Source organism: Balaenoptera physalus (assembly GCF_965194825.1).
Source record: "Balaenoptera physalus genome assembly, chromosome: 2".
NCBI lineage: Eukaryota > Metazoa > Chordata > Mammalia > Artiodactyla > Balaenopteridae > Balaenoptera > Balaenoptera physalus.
This window is the reverse complement of record NC_138883.1, coordinates 76,914,200-76,940,214: the sequence shown is the minus strand read 5'-3', so window position 1 is coordinate 76,940,214 and position 26,015 is coordinate 76,914,200. Positions and strand designations below refer to the sequence as shown.

Below are 26,015 nucleotides of genomic sequence, written 5' to 3'. Positions count from 1 at the left end.
CAACAAGGATTTTAAAGATGAAACACTCCTGTCAGACAGAAACTCATTATTTAACCTGTTACTTACATCTGCAGTTGTATATAAAAATCTCTGGACTTCTTTTTACCTAATGTGGGCTAGTTCTTTTTCAGCCTCGTTTGCTAAGGGGATGTAAAAATAGCTGGTTTAGTTGTCCTGGGAATTCGGTATGTACTTGAGTATAGGAGAGTTTCAAGCTTTCCACTGAAGAGTGAATTGGCCTCTTCTACAGAGTACCAAGGACGCTTCAGGGAAGTGGAAACCCAGGCCTCTCCAGCCCTGTAGGGACTTGATGTTGAGATGGAACATCTTTGAAGCAACGTAGCTGCTGAGGCTTTATGAAGGGCAGGTTGACATCCACCAAGAATTTGGTAGAGAATATTAACTGGCTCAATTCTCCAAGACAGAGACTCCCAGGTCTACAAGATGCCAACAGAATGTGGCTTCATAAGCTCTGGATAAACAGTTGATTTTTTTAGTTTAAGGCTTTGACAAAAGTGAAAATCCCTCCAAGAGAATAGCACTTTGAGCTCACTCACTGTTCACAGTAGAGAGAGATACAACCTAATTCAAACAAAAGAACACAGAACTGAGGGGGTGGGCTGGTGGAGGCACATTTTTCTCACTCCACAACTGCCTAGAACTAAGCCTTTTTTGTCTTTTGTGAAATTAATTGAGAGGCCTATGCCTCCTACATCATGGGCTTTGGGAGGCAACCAGTTATGCAGACTACCTATGCCCCTTGACAAAGACAAAAAGAATGCCCCAAACTACTAGGGGAAACTAGACTTCTTTAGAGTAGGGCCTCTGGTGGGGTCCTCAGAATGAACAGATCCAACTGTAAACTACAAGGGCCTGATGGGTGGATGGGTAGAGTGTGGACTGACTTTGGATCTTAGGCCTTCTTATGCCCCATCTCCAAAGCTCTGTTTGTGGTACACTGTGTGCAGCTTTGATTAGTTGCCTGTTGGACACTGCTATGTTGCTAATATTGTGGTTTGTTTCTCCTTGCTGTGAATTTGATGGCTTGTCGAGGAATCTGTTTTCAGTACAATTTTTGGTTAAAGCATTTCGTCAGCATTCCTGGTCTCTGCTTTGCTCCTTTGGTGAATGTCTTTTCAGGGTGATGCTGATGTTTGGCTCTTTGTCATTGTGAAATCTGTACCTAATCTCTGAAGAGAAAAATCCCATTGTCTACTGTAAATACTGGAATCACAGCAAAGGATGTGGGGACTGGACTGCTTTTCTGTATCATACTAGCATTGTTCTAGATGTTAAAGAAATTTAACCACACAGTAGTCCAACGCAAAGTGTTTAAATAAGAAAATGGTCTCGGGCTTCCCTGGTGGCACAGTGGTTAAGCATCTGCCTGCCAACGCAGGGGACATGGGTTCGAGCCCTGGTCCAGGAAGATCCCACATGCCGCGGAGCAACAAAGCCCGTGCACCACAACTACTGAGCCTGTGCTCTACAGCCTGCAAGCCACAACTACTGAGCCCATGGCCACAACTACTGAAGCCCGTGCACCTAGAGCCTGTGCTCTTGCAACAAGAGAAGCCACCGCAATGAGAAGCCCGCACACCACAACGAAGAGTAGCCCCCGCTCACCGCAACTAGAGAAAGCCTCCATGCAGCAACGAGGACCCAATGCAGCCAAAAATGAATAAATTAAATAAATAAATTTGAAAAAAAAAAGAAAGAAAATGGTCTCAGTGAGCTTGACAGATCCATCTATGCTAGAGATTCCACACACGTTCGCATCACCTGGCCTTTTAAGGGGGTAGGGGTTGATATACAATGTAGATACATGTCCCTCTTGCCACCTTTGTGATTTTCCCCTTTCCTCTCAGTTACCAAATGACCAAATTAAGATGAAATAATGATGACAAGATTCCTGTGACTAAAACGATCCCATCACCCTCCAGGACGAGGGAGGTGAGGCAGACCTCAAACCAGGGCACGTTAGCCAATACAGACCCTGCAACAAACCAGAACAACAGCATTTGTTCTCCAACTGCTCGAAGAGCTGGTGCCCCAGTCATTTCATTCCCACTATAAGTGATACTAATTCCCATCTCCCCCCACTCATATCACCAGTAAAGTTTGAGATTATATAATTCTTTCCAATAAGAGCCCCAGATTGAGAGTGAGAGGAGGAAGGGAAATACGTTTTTTTAAGCATCCAGAAAGGAACCAGAAGAAAAATTATTTAAAACATACAACTTTTTTGGGGGGGAGCATAATTTTAAACTTAGAAAAAAGCTGCAATAATAGTACAGAGAACTCTGATCTCCTTCACCCACATTCCCCAGTTGTTAACATTTTGCCACATTTGTGCTGTGTGTGTGTGTGTGTACACATTTTTTTTTCTCAACCATTTGGAGTAAGTTGCAGACATCACATCCACTGACCTCTAAATACTCCAGTGGGTATTTCTTAAGAACAAGGAAATTATCTTACATTACCACAATACAAATACAAAATCAGGAAATTCATCATTGCTGTAATATTATTATGTGAAACATAATTATGTAATACAGTCCATACTCAACTTTTACCAGTTGTTCAAACAATGTTCACTATAAGAATTTCTTTTCCAGTTAGGATCTAATCCAGGACCACACACTGCATTAGCTGTCATGTCTCTTGGACTCTTTTAATTTGGAAGAGGTCTTCAGCTTTCTTTCGTCTTTTATGATATGGTCATTTCTTTAGAGTACATTCAATCCAATTTTTAAAAAAGAATTTCCAGGGACTTCCCTGGTGGTCCAGTGGTAAAGAATCTGCCTTCCAATGCAGGGGACGCGGGTTCGATCCCTGGTCGGGGAGCTAGGTTCCCACATGCCGCGGGGCAGCTAAGCCCTCGCACCACAACTACTGAGCTCCCGTGCCGCAAACTACAGAGCCCACGCGCTCTGGAGCCCACAAGCCACAACTATAGAGCTCAAGCACCCTTGAGCATGCACGCCACAACTAAAGAAGAGAAAAAAACCCGCACGCCACGACTAGAGAGAAGCCCATGCGCCACAACAAAGATCCTGCCTGCCGCAACTAAGACCCGACACAGCCAAAAATTTAATTAATTAATTAAATAAAGGGTTAGTTTAAAAAAAAAAAAAGAATTTCCATCAGTTTGCAGTTGTCTGATGTTTCACATCAGATTCAGTTTAATTTGTTTGTTTTGATTTGGGCAGGAATGTCACAAATGTGATATTGTGTCCTCAGGGCATCACATTAGCAGGACATGCTGTTTTATCCCAGTAGTGGTGACGCTAACACGGCTCGCTTGGTTAAAGTGTACCTCCCATCCACCCGCCACGTTTCTCCACTATAAATTTACTATTTTTCCCTCTGCAACTAATAATTTTGAGAAAGAGATTTTAAGCCTCTATAAACGTCCTATGGGTCATCAGGTTTTCACTCAGTAATTGTAGCATCTCTTTATTATTCTCATCAAGTTATTCCTACGATGATTGCCAAGTGGTTGGCATTCCACTGTAAGGAAGACTTGTTCCCTCTTTATTATCTATTTATTTACTTATTTATTACTATTATAGACTAACAAACTCATAATAATTGGTTAAAACCCATTACTGTCATTATTTCAATGTTAAAATTGTCACAAATTTAAGCAATAAGAGCCCCTTCAAGATGATTCCTGTGACCCTTTGACATAGTTCAAACATTTTTTGAGCACTCCCTTACTTTCTGGTACAGGAAGATACTCCAGGCTCATCTTCACTCTCCCCACCCCAACCCAAGAATCAGTCATTTCTTCAAGGAGCCCTGGTTTCATTAAGTAGAGAATGGTACCTGACTCAGTTCTAGAATCAGGATGTATTCATTGTTATTAGGCCCTTTCAGTGGATGGAACTAAGAAATATGTATATGTGTATACTTACTAAAAACAATGAGTTCATATTGACATCTGCAATTCCAATCCTATACAACGGGGGCTTCCGTGGTGGCGCAGTGGTTAAGAATCCGCCTGCCAATGCAGGGGACACAGGTTCAAGCCCTAGTCCGGGAAGATCCTACATGCCATGGAGCAACTAAGCCCGTGCGCCACAACTACTGAGCCTGTGCTCCAGAGCCCATGAACCACAACTGCTGAGCCCACGTGCCACAACTACTGAAGCCCACGCGCCTAGAGCCCGTGCTCCGCAACAAGATAAGCCACCGCAATGAGAAGCCTGCACACCACAACGAAGAGTAACCCCCGCTCGCCACAACTAGAAAAAGCCCACGCACAGCAACGACGACCCAACGCAGCCAAAAATAAATAAACTTATTTTTTTTTAAATGTTAAAAAAAAATCAGTAACCCTTGTTTCATTTTTACTCACAATCATTTTTTGTTTTTTTCCCTCTACTTTTCACTGAGCCACCTTCTCCAAATGCCCCAAATCTTTGTACCCTCTTTCCTTCACCATCTTCTTAGATCCAAGAACCACCATCCAGGCAACCTGATTACTCCTTTGTTTGGTTACTCATTTGTTCAGCAGATAATTATTTATCTCTGTGGGAACCATGTGACTGCAGAGGGGAATAAGACACTGTCCTGGCCCCCAAGAACACAGACTAACAGAACGAGGGACAGGACAACAGTACAAACAGAATCACTCCAGTGATGGCTGGAGGCCTCCAGCTCTCCTCCTCCCCAAGCACAAACATTTCCCTTCTCTAGGCCTCTTTTGTTCCCTGCTCTTTGGCAGAAGGGGAAACTAGCACCGAAATCTGAACTGCAGAGGGTAGAACCCTTATATGATTGAAAAGAGAAAGTGAGTGAAGAGTAACAAGATGAATGTGGATTATATCCAACATTCCACTTAGAAGTTCTCACAAGCAATCCGCTGGTCTTTTTTATCCAATGTGGTTCCCAGGCCTTTCAGAAAGGAGTCTTGCCCTGTCTGGATACAGCCTAACCTTCCTATTCCATAATCCAATCCCTTCTCAAGGTAGAGGTCAGGTAGGAATGCAGAAATTGGAGAAGTTGTCAGTAGGATTCTGCAAGGACACTTTCAAAATCAAATACATACAATCACACACATATTTACATACATAAAACTTGAAGCAGTGAGGATGGAAAAGAGCCTCAAGTTCAAGGTAGCAGCAGTTGGTTCAGAGTGGGAGGGCTGAGAGCGTACCAGGAGCTCAGAGTCCTTCGAGACGCCTTGAGGAAGAGCAGGAACTTCCTTCCCAACCAATCCCCACCAGCCCCAAAGAAGATGAAGGGAAAGAGAAGCTGCTTTATGTCACAGACATCTGCTGGGCCACATCATTTAAAGACGTGAGGTTGGGCCAGAGAGCAAGTCAGGAGGGAAGGCAAAGCTTGTTTTTCTTCCATTAACATATTATCTCAAAGTTTTTGGGTACCTGAGGTTTCTACTAAAGACTCTAGGCTTTGCAGCAGTGATTTTCATATACCACAGTTAGTTTAGAGACTGCTTATCAGTAATCAGTCGGGCCAGGTGACCACGGAACGCCATACACAGGATTTTCCCTTACCATTTATCCTGAGAGGAGCGAGGTGTGTCCTCAAGAACATAAGGCGAGTTCAGGCCTGCAAGGCGTCCAGGCGGCCTCTGCCTACCTGTCCAGGCCTTCTCCCCTCCCCTCTTCCAGCAGTGCTCCAGCTATGTGCTTTTCTCAGTTCCTTCAGGGCCCGACCTCCCTCCCACCTCAGCTCACACTGGGAAGCTCCTCACTCTCATCCCTTCTTCTCAGCCTCAGCCTAGTTTATTCCTATGTAGTCTCTTGTCTTACCTCACAGGTCACTTTCTCAGCAAAGTAGTCCTACATTGGCCCTCTACCCTCTCATCCAGATTCCCATGTTATGAGCTTTTATAGCACCCAGGACTTTTCTGTGGAGCACCTATCAAGGTTTTCATTACAAATATTTATGTGTTTGGTTATTCATGTCTATTTCTCCCACTAAACTCTAAGCTCTGAAGCCAGACTTCATGCTACTTTGCTCATCATTGTGTCGCCTCACCTAATAGCCTTAGGCACATTCAAGAGTATAGGTGCTTCACAATGTAGTCTTTACTAAATAGGTAAGTGCATACCTGAGATAAGCGATGGTTGCAAGGTAAGGTTCCTGGGTTTTGTGGGCTTTGTTCTAGCATGGTTAGTATCTTTGTGCTTCCCTGAGAAGTAGAAGCTTAATTCACCACGAGTCTCTGATCTCCATTTTTGTCTAATGATTTGAGTTGGGATCCCTAAAAACGATGAAGCTGTATGTGGCAGCCACCCCAGAACTGTTTTAGTGGAGAAATTAAGATTCTTCCCACCCTTCCTTGAGAACAGGACTGTTGTATTACTAGTGCTTTACAGCCCAGGTAGCTTAGAGTCCAGAGAGGAAAGTCAGAGAAGTAAACAGGTAATCCGATAAAATGAAATTCTATAATGGTGTAAGCACAGGCACGAAAGGGGACAAAAAAGAGGCTCTTATCCAAGCCTTGGGGGCATCTGGAAGATTTTTGTCAAAGGTGATTTCTACACTAAGTCCTGAAGAAAATGTAAGAGGTAGACAAGGGAAAGGGATGGGGGTTGGGTAGAGAGTTGAGAGGAAGAAATAATCAAAAAGGTCCAGAGGTGAACATATAGAACTTAAGAGTGGGGAAATGAGGAAAATTCAAGATGTACGTGGGAACAAAGTGGCAAGAAGTGAATCTGGAGGGACCATGGTCAGGGTCCCATATTTTGAAGTCTACGGAGAGTCTACAAAGGGTTTTTAATAAGGGAACGACCCCATCGGATTTGCCTTTTAGAAAGATCTTTAGGTTTACAGTGTCTGAAACTCTAGGCACCAGACATTAGGACTAGAACTGCTTTGCCTTGGAAGTCAGTTTCTCTTGACTACACCACCCCTTCTGAGGAGTGCTTGGAAGGAGAGAGGCAAGTCCCCAGATCATGCCAACAGCCATAGGCAGAGGGTGGGCAAGTGAATAGATGTATGGCTATGTGTTGATCATAGGTATGTGAACGTTTCGTTTGTTTAGTTTAGCTTGTGAGAGAAACACTGTAGGAAGTAGTTAACAGGACTTGCTCTAGGTTACCAGCTGGTGAGCTTGGGAAAATTTTAACCTCTGTTTCCTCATCTGAAACGTAAGAATATTAATTATGAACTTTCACTGAGCACTTATATGAATAGGGTTAGTATCAATATTAAGTGGGATAATACATGTAAAGTGTTCTAAACAGTTCTATTTATGAAGTAGATATTGCCCCCATTTTACAGATGAACCTTTGATCCATTTTACTCATCATGAAACTGAGGCTCAGAAAGGTTTCTTTCCCAAGATCATACAATTAGTAAGTGACGGAGCCAGGACATGTATTCACCCAATTTCTCCCTTAACTTAGAAAGTTCCTTCTGACCCACTCATTCAAGATGGATATGGAGGCAACACAGCCAATTTTGCATTGACTGAGGGAAAAAGAGAAGGCTTTCAGCAGGTTGGAGATCATTTTGGTCAGTTCTGGATAAGTGCATAAGTTAGGACACTGGGTTAAGTGATAGACACCTACTGGAACTACCTTAAGTAAAACACATAAACTCTATACTAGAGGATATACCAGTGCTCCGTGGAACGCAAGGACAAGAACGCAGCGACCTCAGGAAAGGATTTGAACGAAGGTACAGTTGTCAGATTTCATCTTCCACTTCAGCTTGGAACCTGTTTTCTCCTTTTCTGTAGTGTACATGGTAGAATAAAGAGCCATGAACATCTTGCAAGTTTATATGTTGCAATCTACTCGTTTAGTCCCTGAGTTTTCATTTTAAATTCCCCAGGAACAGCCTTTGGCCTAACCTGGATGAGATGCCCATAAAAGCAGAGCCGCACAGCACAAATATGGCTGCGGGGACAACATCTTTGCACCCCCTTCTCAGGGGAACACCAGTTACAGGGGTAAGCTGGGTGACAGCTCAACAGATGTACATTAAAGGAAGGAACGCTCTCATTGTCAGAGTTTAGATTTTCCTCTGCCCTTCCCCACTTTCCAATTTTGTTAATATACCTCATTTTCTCCTCCATAAAGTATCGATCCTACCATTCCTCACATTCTGGGAATAAAAATAATTTACTTTTGGGGATAGAAAGAAATTTGAGAGACCATCAGGTAGGTGCATACATAAACCATCCTAAGAGGTGACTTTTGCCCAATTTTTTAACAACGCCAAGAAAAGTAAATCTCACGGTCACTGGCACCTCACAATTTTGTTTACTACGCCAAGAAATTCCTCTTCACAAGAAACTAATTCCTTCTGCTGTATTTAAGTCCATTTCCTTTCTCAGACTTCACAGAGTGGTACACAGCTCATTAGAATTTGCTTTAAACGGATTATCAAGCCTTTGAAAAATCCCCTCAGCATTCTCTTTACCAAACTAAAAATTACAGCCACTTTCATCCTTCTTAAAGTATATCTAGCTAATATAGTCATGAGGTCAGTAGAATCATTTGTATAGAAAAGTATGAATATTAATCGCTGGCAGCTTTTCTCTAGACCTGCTCTATATATCTTATTATAGAGGCTAAAACTGAACACAGTACCCTCCAAATCAGGATAAATGATAAGTAAGGGGCTAGGCTGGAGATGGTGGGGGAAGGGATTCAAGAGGCTTTCACTGAATCCCCGCACGAATTGCAGCTGAACCTCCATGGACTTGAAAGGTTGTCCAGCAGCTACTTGCTCCACCAATCTCTGCCATACTCTTTGTGGGCCAGATTCCTTAGACTGTTGATTCTGCTTACCTGGGGCTCAGGATCAGCATACCGCCTTCTCTGATATAGTACCACCCAACTGACTGGCTCAAGTCCCACCCTCAGTCCAACCAGCTGTGGATGGGAAGGCAGGTCCATCCAGGCCTGTGAAGAGACAAGCGCAAAATGAAATTTTTCTTTCTTGTGTATAATGCACAAGATACCATGACAGCAATGATTGCAAGGAAGCTTTTCTTACATATCTTCTCATGGTCCCTTATGAATCACCTCATAACACTTTCAGAATGATTCCATTTCTTAATCTTCATGCCAAATTTTCATGATCACTTAATTCTGAAGATTTTCTAATTATTTTTACTACAGTTATTTAGAAATATGCTTTAAAATATCCAAATATATGTAGTAGGAGCTCACTGAGTGGGATTACTTTATATATACATATATACATATTTTCCATATATATATGGAAAATTTTGTTTCAACATTACCTAAGGAGGTACAGATACAAATCTTCAGTCATTACTAGTTCATTAAATTTTAGTGGAATTAAATGCCTTGTCAAAGTTTTCTATTGGAAATGCTGTGCCCAGATAGTTTTTACAGCTCTACCCATTCCTCCTGCTTACCACTTGACATTATTAATTTACTCCTCCCTCTTCTCAGGTTTGCCCAGCCTGGCTCAATGCTATCAGACTGAAGCCGTTGTGAAAGGCTTCAATTCCCTATGCTCCCATGATAAAGCTGTGTTACTGTGGGAAAGGAGATAAGCTAATACATCGTGCTATCTGGGGGAGGGGGGATTTTTATCTAAAATAGCTATTTTAGTATTTCATTATCTTTTTTTCAGGAATATTAAAACAATGTTCATAATTTATAGACAACATCTGAATTTTGCAAAACCTACCCTCAAGTTTTCCTAAATAATTATAAACACTTGTACCAATTGGATATTCTCATATACTTTTCAAATTAAAAAATAATTGACTCTGATGACAATAATCACACCTAAAATGCTAAAAGGAGAGCACAACTAGGTCCTGCCTCAACATACTCTTTGAACAACACTAAAGGACTGGGTCGCTAGCTTCTATTGTGTTCCCTAAGGTTAGTGCTTAGCAGAATTTTTGTTGGGTTAAAATACAAAATGCATATGTAAACCATCCTAAACGGTGAACCTTTTGCCCAATTTTTAAAGAACTGATTGTAACCATGCAAAAATATGACTATATGTGACCTGGAAGGCAATTCTAAAAAATGAAAATAGTTGTTTTAGTTTTTTCTTTAGGATATTTAATAAAAATATTTTCAATAGATTTTTTTAGTTGAACACTAAAAAAAAACCCCAAACTTTCTGAAAGTTTGAGTAACTACTTAAATGAAAAAGGTCTTCTTTATCATTGACCTCATCAAGACCTCGAAACTCTTCCAGCTACTGAAAAGTATGCTGAATGGTTGCTTCCTCTCTCTGGTCAGAGGAAACATAAGAAAAAAAATGATAACAGACTTTACTACTCTGGGCATGTTAGGTAAAATGCCCATTTTTTTCAAAATGTTAACCAGACTCGAGATGAGTCCTGAGGTTTTGACTCCTAATAAAATGCTTGGAAGCTTGGGAGCTATGGATCCACCCCAGGCACGCAGGGCTTCTTGGCAAGAATGGGCAACAAAGATCTGTTTTACACAAAGTTACTACTCAGGTTTAATTTAGCAGAAGTGAAAAAATTTTAACCACAAAGCTTACATTTAAAAGGAGATACATGTAAACTGAATCTAAGAAATACCCTAAGGAAGAGCAAAACACTTTGTCTCTGAGAGAGGAATAGCAGAAAGAACCCAAGGAAGCTAAAAAAGTTGGCATCAATCATACGGTTCTCAAGGATAGGAAATAATAGTATTGGGTTAAAATTATATTGGAATTTTGGATCTGAAAAGGAATTTACAGGTCTAATCCAAATCCCTCCATTTATAGATGATGAAACTTGAGGCCTGTTTATTTATTCATTCAACAAACATTTATTATGTGCCTACATGCTCAATGATGGACATACAACAATGAACAAGACAAGACATGGTCCAAAGAGGGAATGTGACTTACCCAAATTCACAAAAGCAAGTTAGCAACTAAACGGGCTCTTTGCACTCAACTCCAAATTGTCTAACAATATACAATCTCTTCTGCACCTGTAAATACACTAAGCATTTGATGAAGGAGCTGTGCAAAGATAAGATTTTCATATACAATTGATGTAATAACATTCTGTAATAAGGTATATGTTTATATTATATTCAGATTGTGTTAAAATCTACGTAAAATAATGACACACAGTTTTTTAATTAGCAAATGAAATGGTAATTTCCTTGGAAGTGCTTTCTAATTTCTAGCTTATTAGGTATTCCATGTGCGAATTTTGAAAACCCAAATTTTGAAATTTTTGAATATGATTTCTGGTTGTACAACTATGACTCTTACTATATTCTGGCTCCTTTGAATTCCAACTTTCATGCAATCTGTGTTCTAGTATTTTAGGTATTTTCAGTAAATAACTATTTTCAAAGATTCTAACCATTAACCAGTTTATCCACCTTATTTATCCATAGCTTAACCAGCGTGGTAACTTTAGTGTATGTAATATAATCAGAGATACAGCTTTTAAAATGTCCTGCATTGGAACTTATTTCTTTTTTCTTTTTTGGCAGTGCCACGCAACATGCAGGATTGTAGATTGTAGTTCCCCCACCAAGGATCGAACCCGTACCCCCTGAAGTGGAAGCCCAGAGTCCTAACCACTGGACCGCAAGTGAATTCCCTTTTTTAAAACAATATTTATTTATTTATTTTTGGCTGTGTTCGGTCTTCGTTGCTGTGCGCAGGCTTTCTCTAGTTGTGGCAAGAGGGGGCTACTCTTTGTTGCGGTGCATGGGCTTCTCATTGCGGTGGCTTCTCTTGTTGCAGAGCACGGGCTCCAGGTGCACAGGCTTCAGTAGTCGTGGCGCATGGGCTTAGCTGCTCCACGGCATGTAGGATCTTCCCAGACCAGGGATCGAACTGGTGTCCCCTGCGTTGGCAGGCGGATTCTTAACCACAGTGCCACCAGGGAAGTCCCGAATTCCCTTTTTTTTTGAACTCATTTCTTTAAAAGAAAACTCATATACCTCATTTCAAAATGAAAAGTGGCACCTATAATAGGATAATAAAAGGGAAAATAAGAGTTTGGAACCAATCTTTTGTTTTGTTTTTTTTTTTTCTTATTTAATAACCCTAAGAAAGCAACAGGGAAGTTCTCTAACATAGGAGAGGATAGGAGCCCTACTAGAAGCAATACTGCAGCCTCAGAGTTCTTTAATTAAAACAATCCAGGGCTTCCCTGGTTCGAGCCCTGGTCCGGGAAGATCCCACATGCTGTGAAGCAACTAAGCCCGTGCGCCACAACTACTGAGCCTGCGCTCTAGAGCCCGCGAGCCACAACTACTGAAGCCCGCACGCCTAGAGCCCGTGCTCCACAACAAGAGAAGCCACCGCAATGAGAAGCCCGCGCACCACAATGAGAAGCCCGCGCACCGCAACGAAGAGTAGCCCCCGCTCGCGGCAACTAGAGAAAGCCTGCGTGCAGAAACGAAGACACAACGCAGCCAATAAATAAATAAATAAATAAATAAATTTTAAAAAGATTGCTAAAAAAAAAAAAAACCCCAAAATCCAAAAGAAAAGGTGTTGTAACTTACTGAAATAAAAAGATTTTGAGGCACTCCTGATATTTGAGATATCCTGATTGGATATTCCAACACCTCTGAGAATCAATAGTGGGGAAGATGAGGGGATTTATAAGCTACCTCTGCTATACTACCAACATTACAATATGGAGCTCTAAGGTTGATTTTCCATCCTCAGACTCTACAAGGCTCTCCTACTGCTGCACTTCTTTTCCCTGGCCATTCACTCCCTGTTATTATTTGTGCTTCCTCCCTACATAATAAGCTCTACGGAGGACAGGCACTGGATACTATCCATCTCTGTATCTTACCTTGAATCACAGCATATAGCTGATATTCAATAATTGTAAAATGAAACCAGAGATGGTAACCAGAATTTAAAAATTGGTAACACCTATTCTAATTCATATATCCACACTCTGAAACTAACTGTAATAATAAAAATTAAAACTACATCAGGAACATGTGGTTCTACTTCAAATATCAGGGAATGTTAAATGGCAGGGCAGGACTAAGAATTTTGAAAGGTCTAGTTACACAAAAACCCACAGTGCATGCTGCTCTAAAAATATCAACCACTTCTTTTTAAACAGGAAAAATCAATTTCAAGCCTCAGATAATGAAAGATAGAAGAATATTGTCAGAAATAAAGGAAACATTAAGTGGAAAAAAAATGACAAGATAATTTTATCTCTGGATTAAGACTTATTTTAATATACATAATGTATAGTACTTCATATAATTTATTAATGTCATTTTCTATAGGACACTGTAATTAATTCAGTGACATCAATATTGACCTCATACAGACAAAGGATGAAAGCTGGGTTTTCTTGTGTACCAAATACAAAACATGTGCTGAAGAGTTATCACATACAAGTTATAAGAGATCAACTTTAAGGATGACTCAAGTTTACAGTAGTTGCTTCACATGGTTCTCCCTCAAGACTTGGATGTCACCCAGTGTTGCCATGTTTGTGCAAATGCCATCTCTGGCCTGCCTGACTACCTCCTTTTGCCAGTCCCACTTTTGCCTGTTTTACTGCTGCCACTGCTAGATTTGCCAGATGATTTTGAAGAGAAGAGTCTTGTCATGAACTCAGAAACATCAGGCAATTCATGATTGGAATTCAGCATATTCATTGACTGCTCCATCTCCTGTGGGAAGACAAAGCACAATGATATGAAAGGCACACGTCATTTAACAACTAACACTTCCCTTAAGGAAGGAGGAGAGAAACAGAACAGGTAAAAGGTATTGGTTCTGAGCAATGATGTTAATGTCATACCCAACAGCATTTCAGAAACCATGTTTCATGCCTCCTTTATATCACTAAGCATTTCAATCCTTAGTAAATGTCCGATAAGTGTTGCCTGGGGTTTGATTCGGCTTTTGTTTTTATAAAGGGCATTTTCTCGGATAATGGACATATGTGATCATATTCCTGCCACCTTATTTTGTTTTCTGATCAGAATGCTTTCTTATTGTTTTAACAAGTGTTTTCTTAAACTCATGCTTTTTCTAGATGCATATAACCAGAATATCAATCTTTAACCATGTATCAAGGTATCAGAAAAGTCTGGAAGGTAACTGTAGTATTTCCAAGACTTGATTCCTAAGGGCCTTAGTAGTAAATCTATGAATACTGTATGACTTGGGTGACCTCAGTTACAGCATCTAAAGCAAGCAACACCAATGTTAAAATGTTACAAACAGCCACTGGCAGGACCTAAGGACATGGCACTTTTATTTTGAGGCTCTTGTCCTCCCCCTTACTGAGCCAACAATCTATAAAGTACTGTTCCATTTTTGACAATATTAATGTAATGTCTGCTTCATTTGAATTATATGTGACATTCCAAAAGTGAACTTAAAATTGTATTAGTTTGGATATGAAAAAAAAGAGCAAATACTCTATTATCTATTATTTAAAATTGAATTTTTTGTTCAATTATTAGCTTGGGCTTTCTCCCCAAATGTAGAATATATACATGAGTTTTCAGGGAGAAAGCACCTTTACAAATACGGCCAGGAAAAGAAACATTATGTTAACATGCCCTAGTAATAAAGAATTAAATGTATATTTTAAATATAACAGGTCTTGAGTCCCCGCAAAAATATATCATCAACTCTATTTTTGAACCTGTTCAATTCTGAAGCTCTTGAATGAACAATTTTTACACTGCTTACTATATGCAAAGCATTTTGCAAGAAATGAATTTTTAATCCAATGTGACTTCTAATGTTTCCTTCTATTGATACCACAGAGAGTTAACTGCCTTAACAGATACAAGGACAGAGGATGTACACTTTCTAACCAACACTGAGACAAAGATGCCAGAATTTAGCAATAAAACATTTTGAAACATCATAAAGCTTTCTTTTTTCATGAAGCTTTTTCTGCCATTCCAGCTTGGGATAAGTCTCTTACCTTCTACAGAACTTAATCACCTAGTACCTCAGCAAACATTTTTTATTTATGTATATCTTATTTTTCCATTTAAACCCACACATGCACACATACACACACACACAATCCTCTGATGGCAAGAGGAGTGCTTTATAAATCCATTCTACTTCCTACATTTAACTGGACTATGAGCTTGTTGACAACAGGGATGACCTATAATCCATTTTTGTATCCCTGTATCCAGAACCTAAAAATTGATTAATAAATGTTTATTCAGTGATGAATAAAGTGTAAATACATATATATTAAATACAATAGAAAAACCTGGAATTCAGGAGATATTTGTTGATGGTTTTTGGGTGGAAGAATAGATTTTTTTTTTTTTTTTAATTCTGAAGATTTTATACGGAAGCAAATATTTAAAAGAGACAAAGTGGTGGCACTAAAAATTTGAAGCATCTAACTTGGCAACTCCTCTCCCCTTTGCCAAACAGTATGCTCTTGTGGTAGAGAGTTTGAAAACCACTATTCTATTTTTCTCCCTTGGTCTATCCGAAATTCTTCTGTGTGTCTGAACACATAAACTAAATGTGTACTCTGAAGAGTTTTGTAAAGTAAAGATAGATTATAAGAAGCTACCACTTTGCGAAATATTTGGATTACGTATACCAGAATTATTATGCTTTTCAACTATTTAACAAGCAAGGTGCAAAGAGGCAAGTACTAAGCAGAATGTTTTAACTATATGAAGAGACCCAGGCTTTTATCAGGCAGAACCAACTGAATTTATCTGGTCCAGTGGAAACAATTAATTAAATGCCAGGAACATAATACTGTATCAACACAACCTGTAGATGAATTTGACTTGGTAATTAGGATAAAGCTGAACAAACCCAAGCCATTCAGTCACAACAGAAGGACCAGGCATCAGAACACGGTTCAGTCATCTTACCCGCCTCATGTCAGGATCACTTGTGTTGACCACTTTGGGAAGAAGCACAAATATCAATAACGGAAGAACCATCATCATAACCTGTGAAATAAAAAAATTCAGAAAATGTTTTTCCTACTTAACTGTAGAACAAAATCTGCACTTAACAACCAATGATGAAATTAAATATTGTAAACAGAATAAAACTAGCAGCCACCACTTCAATTCTACTTAACGAGCCCTGGTGACAACAAGGTGCTCCTCAGTATCTGACTGCTGTAATATAAGTGTGTGGACTTTATATAGACACCTTGCTTCACATCTGTGCTACCTATCATTTTGCAGTTTAGAGTTTTATCTAACACAAATAGTTTGCAAACTGAACTATTCATTCACTTTCTTCAGTCTGCAGTCTGGCATTGAGATTGGTAACCCTGATGGCCAGTTGGATCCACAAGTCTTTCCAGATGACTTGTGGTTCTTGGAGAAAACACCACATCCCCCCTCTAATGTACAATATACCACTAGGCAACTACTATAGCAGACAAGTTTTAAAAAATGACCTAGGAGCTTCTACCACTGCATATGTTCCCATGGAATTTCAGAAATGAGAACATGGAAGATATTTCTCAATTAGCTTTGGAGTCTCATCGCTAACTTCGCCCATCCACTCTACCCTCCTGCCTCTTTATGCCTAACTGCAGTTTCCAGGTACTAATTTATGCCTCTCAAAGGATGTACAGCCTGAAACATCCCTATTTGTGTTCTAAATAGCTATCAGCAAGAAATATGATCAACATTTAGATAATTCTAAGGTAATAATTCAACTTTCAAAAAGAGCAAAGAAAAAAAGGTCAAGCTGTTTCTAAATATGTTATTAGTATTTTATATTAATGGATACCATAAAATCGTTTCATGAAAATACCAAGTACTTAAATTACTACAGAATAACTTCTCTGTTCATAACACATTAAGAAAAAAAAGACTTTGTAAAAACCTTACTTGTGCCATCAAGAAGGGAAATTTATTAAATGACAGCACATTCATCAATGGACTAACATTCAGGTAGTATGAAGGATGAGATAGTTAGCTCCATGTGTGACTTATCACATACTCTTATTCTATTTGAATTTTAAACATAAGTACTTATCTAATTTCTGCTGCACATTTCAATGTCAAATCTACTGTGCCATTCTCACTACTATCTTTTTCATTATGTATTCCCAAAGCTACTATCTTCATGAAATTCATGAACTGTTCACAGTAATCCTTTCATCCAACAATCTGACTCTAGCTTTCCTTTCACAGGGGTTAGAATTTTTCAACTGCCTGGAAGCAAATTACAGATTAGTAAAGATACTTTATTGTATCCTGATACATACCATTGGGTTCATCAGAAAGTCTGTCCAGCCCCAAGATTCCCTTTTAATAAAGTAAGAAGGTGGGCCTGAAGATTTCATTTGGAGAGGATAGGGCAGTCTGACCACTTCTGATGTTTTGATGTAATTCACATATCTCGCTCTGATAAAGCAACATGAAAAAAGCATCAGTAATCCTATTAAAAGCATTACTAGTTAAAAGAAATGTTTAAAATATATTAGCAATGCCTTATAATTACCTTTAGCTTTTTCCAAAATGCTTTGACATCTAAACTTTTGATCTTGAAAATCTGATCAAAGTAGCTTTATCTGTATGTCTAAAATACTTAGCAAAATGTAGAGGGAGAACACTAGATTTGGAATCAAGAGACCTAGTTTCTAGCTATAGCTCTGCTATTACCTAGGCCTGTGGTCTTAAGTTCTTAACTTTTCTGGTTATATCAGAAGTTCTCCTGGAATTCTTCTAGCTCTAAAGCTCTTTGATTCTATTTAATAATAAATTTATTTTGTTATAAATATACAAAAATGCTGGAATTTTTTTGACTGTCTGAAACATGCATTGCTGAGTACACCTAATTTTAAAGGGCATTTTGCAAGAAAAACTTAATAATTTAAGAAAGTCCTGCAACAGTGCCATAGGTAACATTACATTTTTACCAGACATGCCAGTAATTTTAATCACCCATGTTCAGACATATTCCAGTTTACTTTTTGAAAATTGCCTCCCCTATTCTTTCTATCGTTTCCTTCTGGAACTTCTATTAGACACGTGTTAGACCTTTTCATTCTTTACTCCACATCTTGTTAAATTCTCACTTTCACAGTGTCCTTTCCTTTATCTGTATTGCTTTCTGGGTAATTTTTCTGATCTGTCTTCCAGCTCATCAAACCTCTGTTCAGTTGCTTAGCACATCCACTGAGTTTTGTATTCCAAAGCATATACAGATTGTAAAAGTTCAATTTTATTCTTTTTCAAATATCTATGGTTTATTTTGGTATTATGGTAAAAGCATTTCTTTTATTTGTTTAAAGCATTTTAAATATACTTTAAACAATTTTACAGTCTATATCCAATAAGCCTGCTATCTAGAGTTCTCAGAGGTCTGATTCACCTGCTGACTCCATGTACATTGTTTTCTTGGGTATTTTATAAGTTAAGTAGACTTTATTTATGCATGTGCCTGGACAGAGAGTTATGCATTTGTCTCTGCCAGGAGCCCGGGATTATGACCAGGGACCATCTTATTAACTGTTCAGATTGGAAGTTTCTGGATCATGCAAGAGGTAATATTTTATAAGTATTACTTGGGTATTTTATAAGTTAAGTAAGTATTTTATAAGTTAAGTAGACTTTATTTATGCATGGGCCTGGTCAGAGAGTTATGCATTTGTCTCTGCCAGGAGTGGGGGATTATGACCAGGGACCATCTTATTAATTGTTCAGATTGGAAGTTTCTGGATCATGCAAGAAGTAATAAATTCATACCCAAATTTCAATGAGGGTGTGACTATCAATTTTCAGGATAGATTTTTCCCTCCAAAAGCCAGGGCCAGGTTGGGAATCTGATCTTTTGGATTTCAGGCCAAGGGTCAAAGGGGGAACCAAGTCTTAGACCTAATTCTGACTCCAAGCATGCCCAAGGCTTGCCTCCCACCTACACGCTGCTAATAAAATCTAAGGCTTTTGGTGAGAGAATAACAAAACCCCCAGGTAGGAAAGTAGTTTACAGTTTATCCTCTGAGGATTTCCCTTACTTTTTTGGGAGCTATACATTTAAAAGGAAATGTTTATCATGCTTTACCCAGCATTTCTAAAATTTTTCATTCTGACAGAATGTCAGAAATTTAAGTCTCACATATATTTGAAACTAACTTATGCATGCTTATAAAATATTGGTCAAGAATATTAGTATCTTATATGGATCCCTCTTTGTTCTCTACTCTGTCCTCCCCAATTATTAAAATGGTAAGGGCCTTGTTTTTTTACCTATGCTTCAGGCATGCAATCATCAGGAATGGATCTGAGAATATGAATCCAACTGCTGCAACCAGTCCTTAAATACTAAAGCAGGAAGTACTCTTTACCCAAAGTGAAAAAGCAAATAAAACTTTATATTTAGAAAAATATTTCTAATTGCTTAGACTACTTTATTCAAAATTCAAAGTAAAAAGAATAAATAAAAATAAATTATAGTTTTTAATCGACAAGTATCCCCCTTTAACAACTTTCATTCCCTCCAGTATTCAGTTTTGGTTTTTTTTTTGGGCCGGGCCACACGGCTTGTGGGATCTTAGTTCCCCAACCAGGGATTGAAGCCGGGCCCACAGCAATGAAAGTGCAGAGTCCTAACCACTGTACCCCAGAGAACTCCCAGTATTTTCAGTATTTTTAAAAAACTTTTAAACCTATATAAAGTTCGTATGGTAAATCTACAAACCACCCCCATCTCCAAGCTTGCAATTCTAAAATACATAAAAAGTCATAAGTCCTTTACAGTTTAGATTTTAACATACTAGAGTTTTATACATATATTTTTTAAAACTTTTATGCCTCTAAAAAGACATGAGAAAGTCAATAGCTAATGTGGTTCAGTTACTTTGAAACAATCCATTTATTACATCAAAAATATCTATAAACATATTTGCAAGGTATTACCTTTAATTCATGCTCCACCTTGCTCTCAATAGCCAATAGCAAGAAATATTAGCATTTGGACAAAGTAGAATATTCTAAGACAATTTAATTTCCAAAATAGAGGGGAAAGTAGTTTGTTTCTAAAGAACGTGTTTTTAGTAGCATCACAGTATTGGTTTCGTAATAATACCAAGAATTTAAATTACCACAGAATAACCGTCTCTGTTCACTACACATCCTAAAAGAGGAAAAAGAAAACTCTATCAACAGGAGCTGACTTCACTGGACTAATATGCAGCTGATATTAAAGGATGACGCAGCTCAATATATGACTCACTATTTTAATTATAGCATATTTACACATTACACTTTAAAAACTTTCAATGACCAAAAAAAAAACAAAGGAAGAGGGAAAGCATTTTAGGAGTAAAAACTAACTCAAATATAAATATTACAGTACTAACCGAACATCTCTCTTATGTCAGCTCAATTTGGGGTATCTACAAATCAACCTAAATATGCTAGGCACATAACGAAAAGGTCAGTAGTGAAATACAGCTCCTCTAACCCCCAAATTATTTTTGCCTTTGCATAACCTCTTCTTTATTACTGCAACACGAAGTAATTCTGTGATAGCTCAAACAAAGAAGAGACATTACCATTTAAAATTGTTTGGTATTTGTCAATTATACCTCAATAAAGCAAGCAAGCAAGCAAGAAAACTGCTTCCTATCCTGGTCAGATTAGACTAAAGAGAGCACTGTTGGCATGAGACTAACAACAAATAAATAAATTGGGGTTATAAGAGCGTAAGGCTGAATCTGAACACTGTGGACATCTACACAACTGATTCTAACCTCAAATGGGTTTGTGGTATTCCAGGATCAGAGCCTGAATTAGTCCAAAATTCTTTTCATCTCGACTTCAAAGCATGTGTTCATCTACTTAGAACTTCTGAAACTTTTTCCTAGTCTTCCAGCCTCTAATACTGTACTTTTCTTTTTTTTGATTATGATCCTCACTTTGAAGTAAACTCCATGATGTAATCTACTGTCTTCCAAAGAAATACTAAATTTCCATTGCACACTAAATGTTCCAGACAGGAAGAACGATAGAAATTTCTAGATCAACATACTATCAAACAGATACTAAGAGGTATCATCAAAATATCCCAATGACGAGTATTTTCAACTTAGAAAAGTTAAATTATTTCCAACTTTAATAATCACATTTCAATTAAAACTTTCACAGTGCTTTTGCTCCTACAGTAAGTAACCTTACCTCTTCTCTATATAACCATATTAGGAGCTTTAAAATAAATATTAAGCCAGAGCAGGAGAAAGTTCAACTGTACAATATTATCAATGCTCAGATCAGAACAATATAAGGATGTTTTAATACTTGTAGTTTAAATAGGAAACTTTCCAACCTTAACTATAAATTCTAAAAGGAATATATATAATGAGGTATTCAGTAGCCTAGCCTTTGGTAAAAATTAAATCAGTTGTCCTCACCTCATTTTGCCTTTTGAAGTGATATCTACTCGGACAGGATCAAACCTGTAAGCTGGAGAAATAACTTCCACTACATAAGATCCAGAAGGTATATCATGAACCACAAAACTCCCATCTGTCCTGGAACAATGAAATTATCATATTTAGTCACTTCTGATCAATAGCTTATTCTTTTCTTATGTTTTAAACCATCTGTTAACTCCCAAACCAACACCTCCCAAAATGACAGTCAGAGTAACAAAAAAAAAACCCCAAACTGGCAAGAGTTGTCCCACATTTCAGCTTCCATAATTAACACTGCATGAGTTCTGAAAACGCCCCAGACCATTCCACAGAGACATAGAAAGTACTTCTATTCCTTCTGTGGAATAGAGATAACAGGTGACAGAAGCACAGGTCCAATTCTAAAGCCATGTCTTCATTCAAGGGAATGAATAATATATGTCATTCCTACAAGATTAGGGGTCCAATTTTGCAGATCCCCTCCAACAATTTCTTAATTAAAAATGGCCTTTTTTCCTAGTTTTAATTTGCATTTTGTTTTCTTTCCTTTTTTTCTTTTTTACAGAAAAGGTAATTAAGTACCGTTTGTTCCACTTGTTACAAATAGTTCCCATCTACCTTGGTTACTTCTTTTTGGGTATGTAGAAGTTTAAAATGTTTATGTAGTTAAAACCATCCACCTTTTCCTTACTGCTTTCTTCTAAACTTCTAGACTTAGAAAACCATCCCATCAAGAACTGATAATTTCATGTTCACAGACCAAAATTAATTTGTTTTGCTAATGAGAAACTGCCATTCTGAGGAAAGAGAAGTTTCTGTTTCAGGAGAACAAGTGGTTCTAAAGGGATTGACTTTATCAGAGAATTGCCAGTCTCACGATAATGTTAAAATAATGCTCCTTAAATCATTAGGCTCTTTCACAGTTAAAGGAATAGTTGATTCTGTCACATCCACAATGTTTACTAAAAAGTAAGAGGAAAAAGTTCCTTACTATTTCAAAGTACACACTAAACTGAAACAGAATCGAAGTGCAAACATCAAGTTAACTTATTCCTGAGCTGGATGTCTTCTATTTGCCCTTCAGATCATTCTCCACCCTTCTCTCCCCACAGCAGGAAGGGAAGAAAATGAGCTTAGTATACTTTTCCCCCAGCTCTCTCCGTGAGAGGCCCCTAACTGGCTTTGTCAAGGGACACAGCTCCTTTCAAGGCAGTTCCTTCCTCTTTTCTAGGTTCCAGTAACCTTTACTTCCCCTCCTCCCTTCACGCTTAGAGGTGACAACAGCCTTGAGGTTGTAAACTCTGGAATACTGCATAATCTGGTTGTTTCCCTACACCATGACTACCCTGGTTAATCCTTTCATTAAACTTGCCTTGAATTATTCTAATTATTCAGTTTCTTGATGGGACCCTAACTTAATGAATTTCAAAACATTTTCCTAGGTCCAGAAAAAAGAGAATTAAGTTAATTCCGGCACAACACAAATAATAGCAGAACTAATGGCGCAAAGAAAAGCAAACATATTTTTCCTCCTAAGGTAAATATTTTACTTTAAAAGATAACACAGACATTGTATAACGAAATTTTAAAACTTGGCTTTTAAAATGTACTCTACAATACAATGACCTTGTTGGACTCTGATTTGAAAGAACAATCACATAAAACTATTTCTGAGATAAGTGGGAAAACATAAAAATGGACTGGGTATTAGATGATATTATGGAATTATCATTTATTTTGTCAAATCGATAATGGCACCGTGGGGTTTTTTTTTTAAGTCCTTATCTTTCAGAGATACATAGTAGTGTTTTTACAAGTGAAATTATATCACGTTTAAGATCATCATACTTAAATATTCCAGAAAAAAATTAATGAGGTGCAGAGGAGATATAAAATCAAACAGTAAATTGTGATGGCTTCTTAAGCTATTCTGTTTATTTTAGTGTATGTCTGTAATTTTCCATAAGGAAAAGTTCAAAAAATTACAGTACCTAATCTTACGTATAGTACATAATGCATAGCACATAATTTTTAAAAAACTGAAAACTACCTAAATGCCCCCAAAGAGAGGACTAGATAAATAAATTATGGTTTACATACACAGTGATGAGAGCAAGAAGTGGCATGGGAGTCCTCAGTTGAAACTCCCCTGATCTCCATTTAGCCAAGTCCCAAGCCACCTCCAACAAGCATAAACATAGTCAAAATTGCATGTTATTTATGCATAACAGGTACAAGACAAATTACCTATCCCTCTTACAAAAAGGTTGCCACCATAAGCTCTTCATATTAATTCTCAATTAACCTTTCTACATACAAATGAAAGAACATGAAATGGTATCAGAAGCTGCTCACAAAATATTAAATGAAAAAAAGCAGGTTACAAAGCACTGTATATTGTATATTACTATTAAAAACATAAGTCATATGATTCCAAAGAGATACAATAAAATGTTAAGGCTTGTTATCTCCACTTTGTTTATATTTTCTTCAGTAAACATATCACATATATATTATTTTCAAATAAAAATAATAAATGTTTATTTTAAAAAACTGTATACTGCAGGAAAAAAAAGAGAGGTCAAATAGTTAATTATGGCTAATTTTCTAAAGCTTAATGAGAGTTTTATTATAAAAAGTTCATTTATCAGGGTAAAACTTAAAGAATGCCCTAATGTCAGATTTGTAATAATACACAGCACTTTAAAAATGATTGTAAGCTTGTCACTATTTATTAATCTGAGGTTGAAATTCTCATTCAAAGGCACCTGGATACTCTGAATATTTGCAAAACAGACTTAGAATCAAATGTCCACACTTAAATTGTCTGGTTTTCAGATACCACTTGCTGGTATACAAACCTACCAGAGAAACGCTTCCTTTACCAAATGAATTTTCAGTTCAAAGTTTCACTTTCCAAGCAGCAACTGAAAGACTTAAAACATTATACTTGTGCCTAGACATCTGAAAAGCAGCCTGCTGCAGAACTAGAGTGCTAATAAATCTACCACGTCTTTTAATATAGGCTCAAATCCTATTTCTACTCACAGCTAGAAAGGACAGAAGGGAGTAAGCAAGCACTGTAGAGGCTCACATAAATGACAATAGTGATGTCGCAAATCCCTCGATGAATTCAAGTGTAAAAAAGAACAACAATCCCACCTCCAGGCAAAAAAGGTGCTTCGATTAGGGACTTCAGGACCCATTAATTTTAGAAGCAGCAACATTAGCCTCCCAGTCTGTGTCATCACTACAAGCCCTGTGGGCTTTGAGAATTCCCACCTGCTTAGCATCTTTCTACACAACATGAAGCCACCAAAAGACTGAAATGAATGCAAAAAGGGGCCAGATTCCAGGGAAACCAGATGAGATGCAAAGGAAAGAATTCAGCAAAAGACAAATAAGGAGTCCATCTGTGCCCAGGGCCCAGGAGTGGTCGTCCCCATCCAGGGCCAAAATGGAGTTGAAGATAACCGACTCCACTGCTCCAGCCCTGGGACGAGCGCCAGCCATCCTCATTTCTGAGGTTCGGGACCGGGAAGGGGAAAGCGTCGACTGCTTCTCAAGGTTCACCCTCGGACAGCGACGTCGTCAGGTCTTGACACTCAGCTCCCCTATGGGGAACTCCCTTCCGGCTACCAACCCAACCGCTTTCGCGCTGCCCTCAGGATGCTCACTTGAGAAAGCCGACGTGCTCTTCTCCGTCTACCAGCACTCGGGCCGCCGAGATCCAGTCCTGGGGCTTCACACCAGGAACAACCGCACGCCCCTCAATCTTGAAGCGATCTCCGATACTGACCCCACTCCCTCCTGAGCCCTCGGAGGTAGCCCCAGACACCTCCGAGCTCTGGGCATCCCTTGAGAGCATCAGCAGAAGGAAGGAAAAGAAGCCCCACACAGCGGCCGCCATGACTGCAGGTCTCGGCGGTTAGGCCGGGAGCCCCGGAAGCCCTCCCCATCTCTCGCCGTCGTCGCCTCCGCAGGCTGATGTCGTCATCCCTGCGCGCCGGGTTCGGGCGGCAGCTGTGGGCTCAAACCCGAGCGCAGGAGTCTTAGCTAATCCACTTGCGAGGCGGAAGTGTTGCGGCGACCTCCGCGCGCTGCGGGTTGGAGTGCGGTGTGGAGAGCGCCTCTTAAGGGGGCCGCCCACGAAGTGAAAGTGAGGTGTGTGTTGCTGTGGCCGGCGGGGGGGCTGAGGACCTCACGCGAGTGAAAGATGATTAAAACCGAGAGGAACGAGGATCTTAAGTAGCGTTTGCAAATGAGGCTCCGACTTAAGTAGAAACAAGTCTAGAAGAGAGCGTTTAAAAAGCTTCTAGATTCCCCAAGACGTGTAAGATGAAAAGGCTCCCGCTTTGTGTTTGAAGGAGATACCATCCCTGCATAGAAAAATAGCTGGAAAAATACGTAAACTGTTTACTAAGGGTTGCGGCTGGTGAAAAGGGAAAGAGTTGGAGGACATTTATCTGCATTTATTTATCTATAATCCACCGTTCGTCCAGTTTTGAATGCTTTACCGTGATAACAGATGAGTGGGGGGAACCTGCCAATGTTGATCATGAGGGCTAAGCCAAGATTTCAGAGATCATCTGCTCCAATCCTTTCATTTCTTGATGATAGAAAGGAAAGTGGCTTGCCCAGGATTTCTGTTGGCCTTAGACATTGCCACTCCTAGAGTTAGCCT

The 26,015-nt window shown here is 38.9% G+C and overlaps 2 protein-coding genes across 3 annotated transcripts in view; one reads left to right on the top strand and one right to left on the bottom strand.

The window, feature by feature from the left end:
* The window catches only part of LOC309656204 (muscarinic acetylcholine receptor M5), a 340,164-nt gene that overhangs the window by 244,475 nt on the left and 69,674 nt on the right, over window positions 1-26,015 (top strand). The window lies entirely within an intron of this gene.
* Window positions 10,737-25,305, bottom strand: EMC7 (ER membrane protein complex subunit 7). 2 transcript variants are annotated; one of them, XM_082452527.1, is made up of 5 exons: window positions 25,009-25,300; window positions 21,329-21,448; window positions 17,183-17,321; window positions 15,822-15,902; window positions 10,737-13,616 (listed from the first exon to the last, which is right to left on the bottom strand). In XM_082452527.1, the coding sequence occupies exons 1-5, from the start codon at window positions 25,239-25,241 to the stop codon at window positions 13,464-13,466; spliced, it is 726 nt and encodes a 241-aa protein (XP_082308653.1). In that variant the 5' UTR covers window positions 25,242-25,300; the 3' UTR covers window positions 10,737-13,463. The 2 variants fall into 2 exon arrangements, with proteins under 2 accessions (XP_082308653.1, XP_082308654.1); XM_082452528.1 differs by lacking the exon at window positions 21,329-21,448 and having other exon boundaries at window positions 25,009-25,305.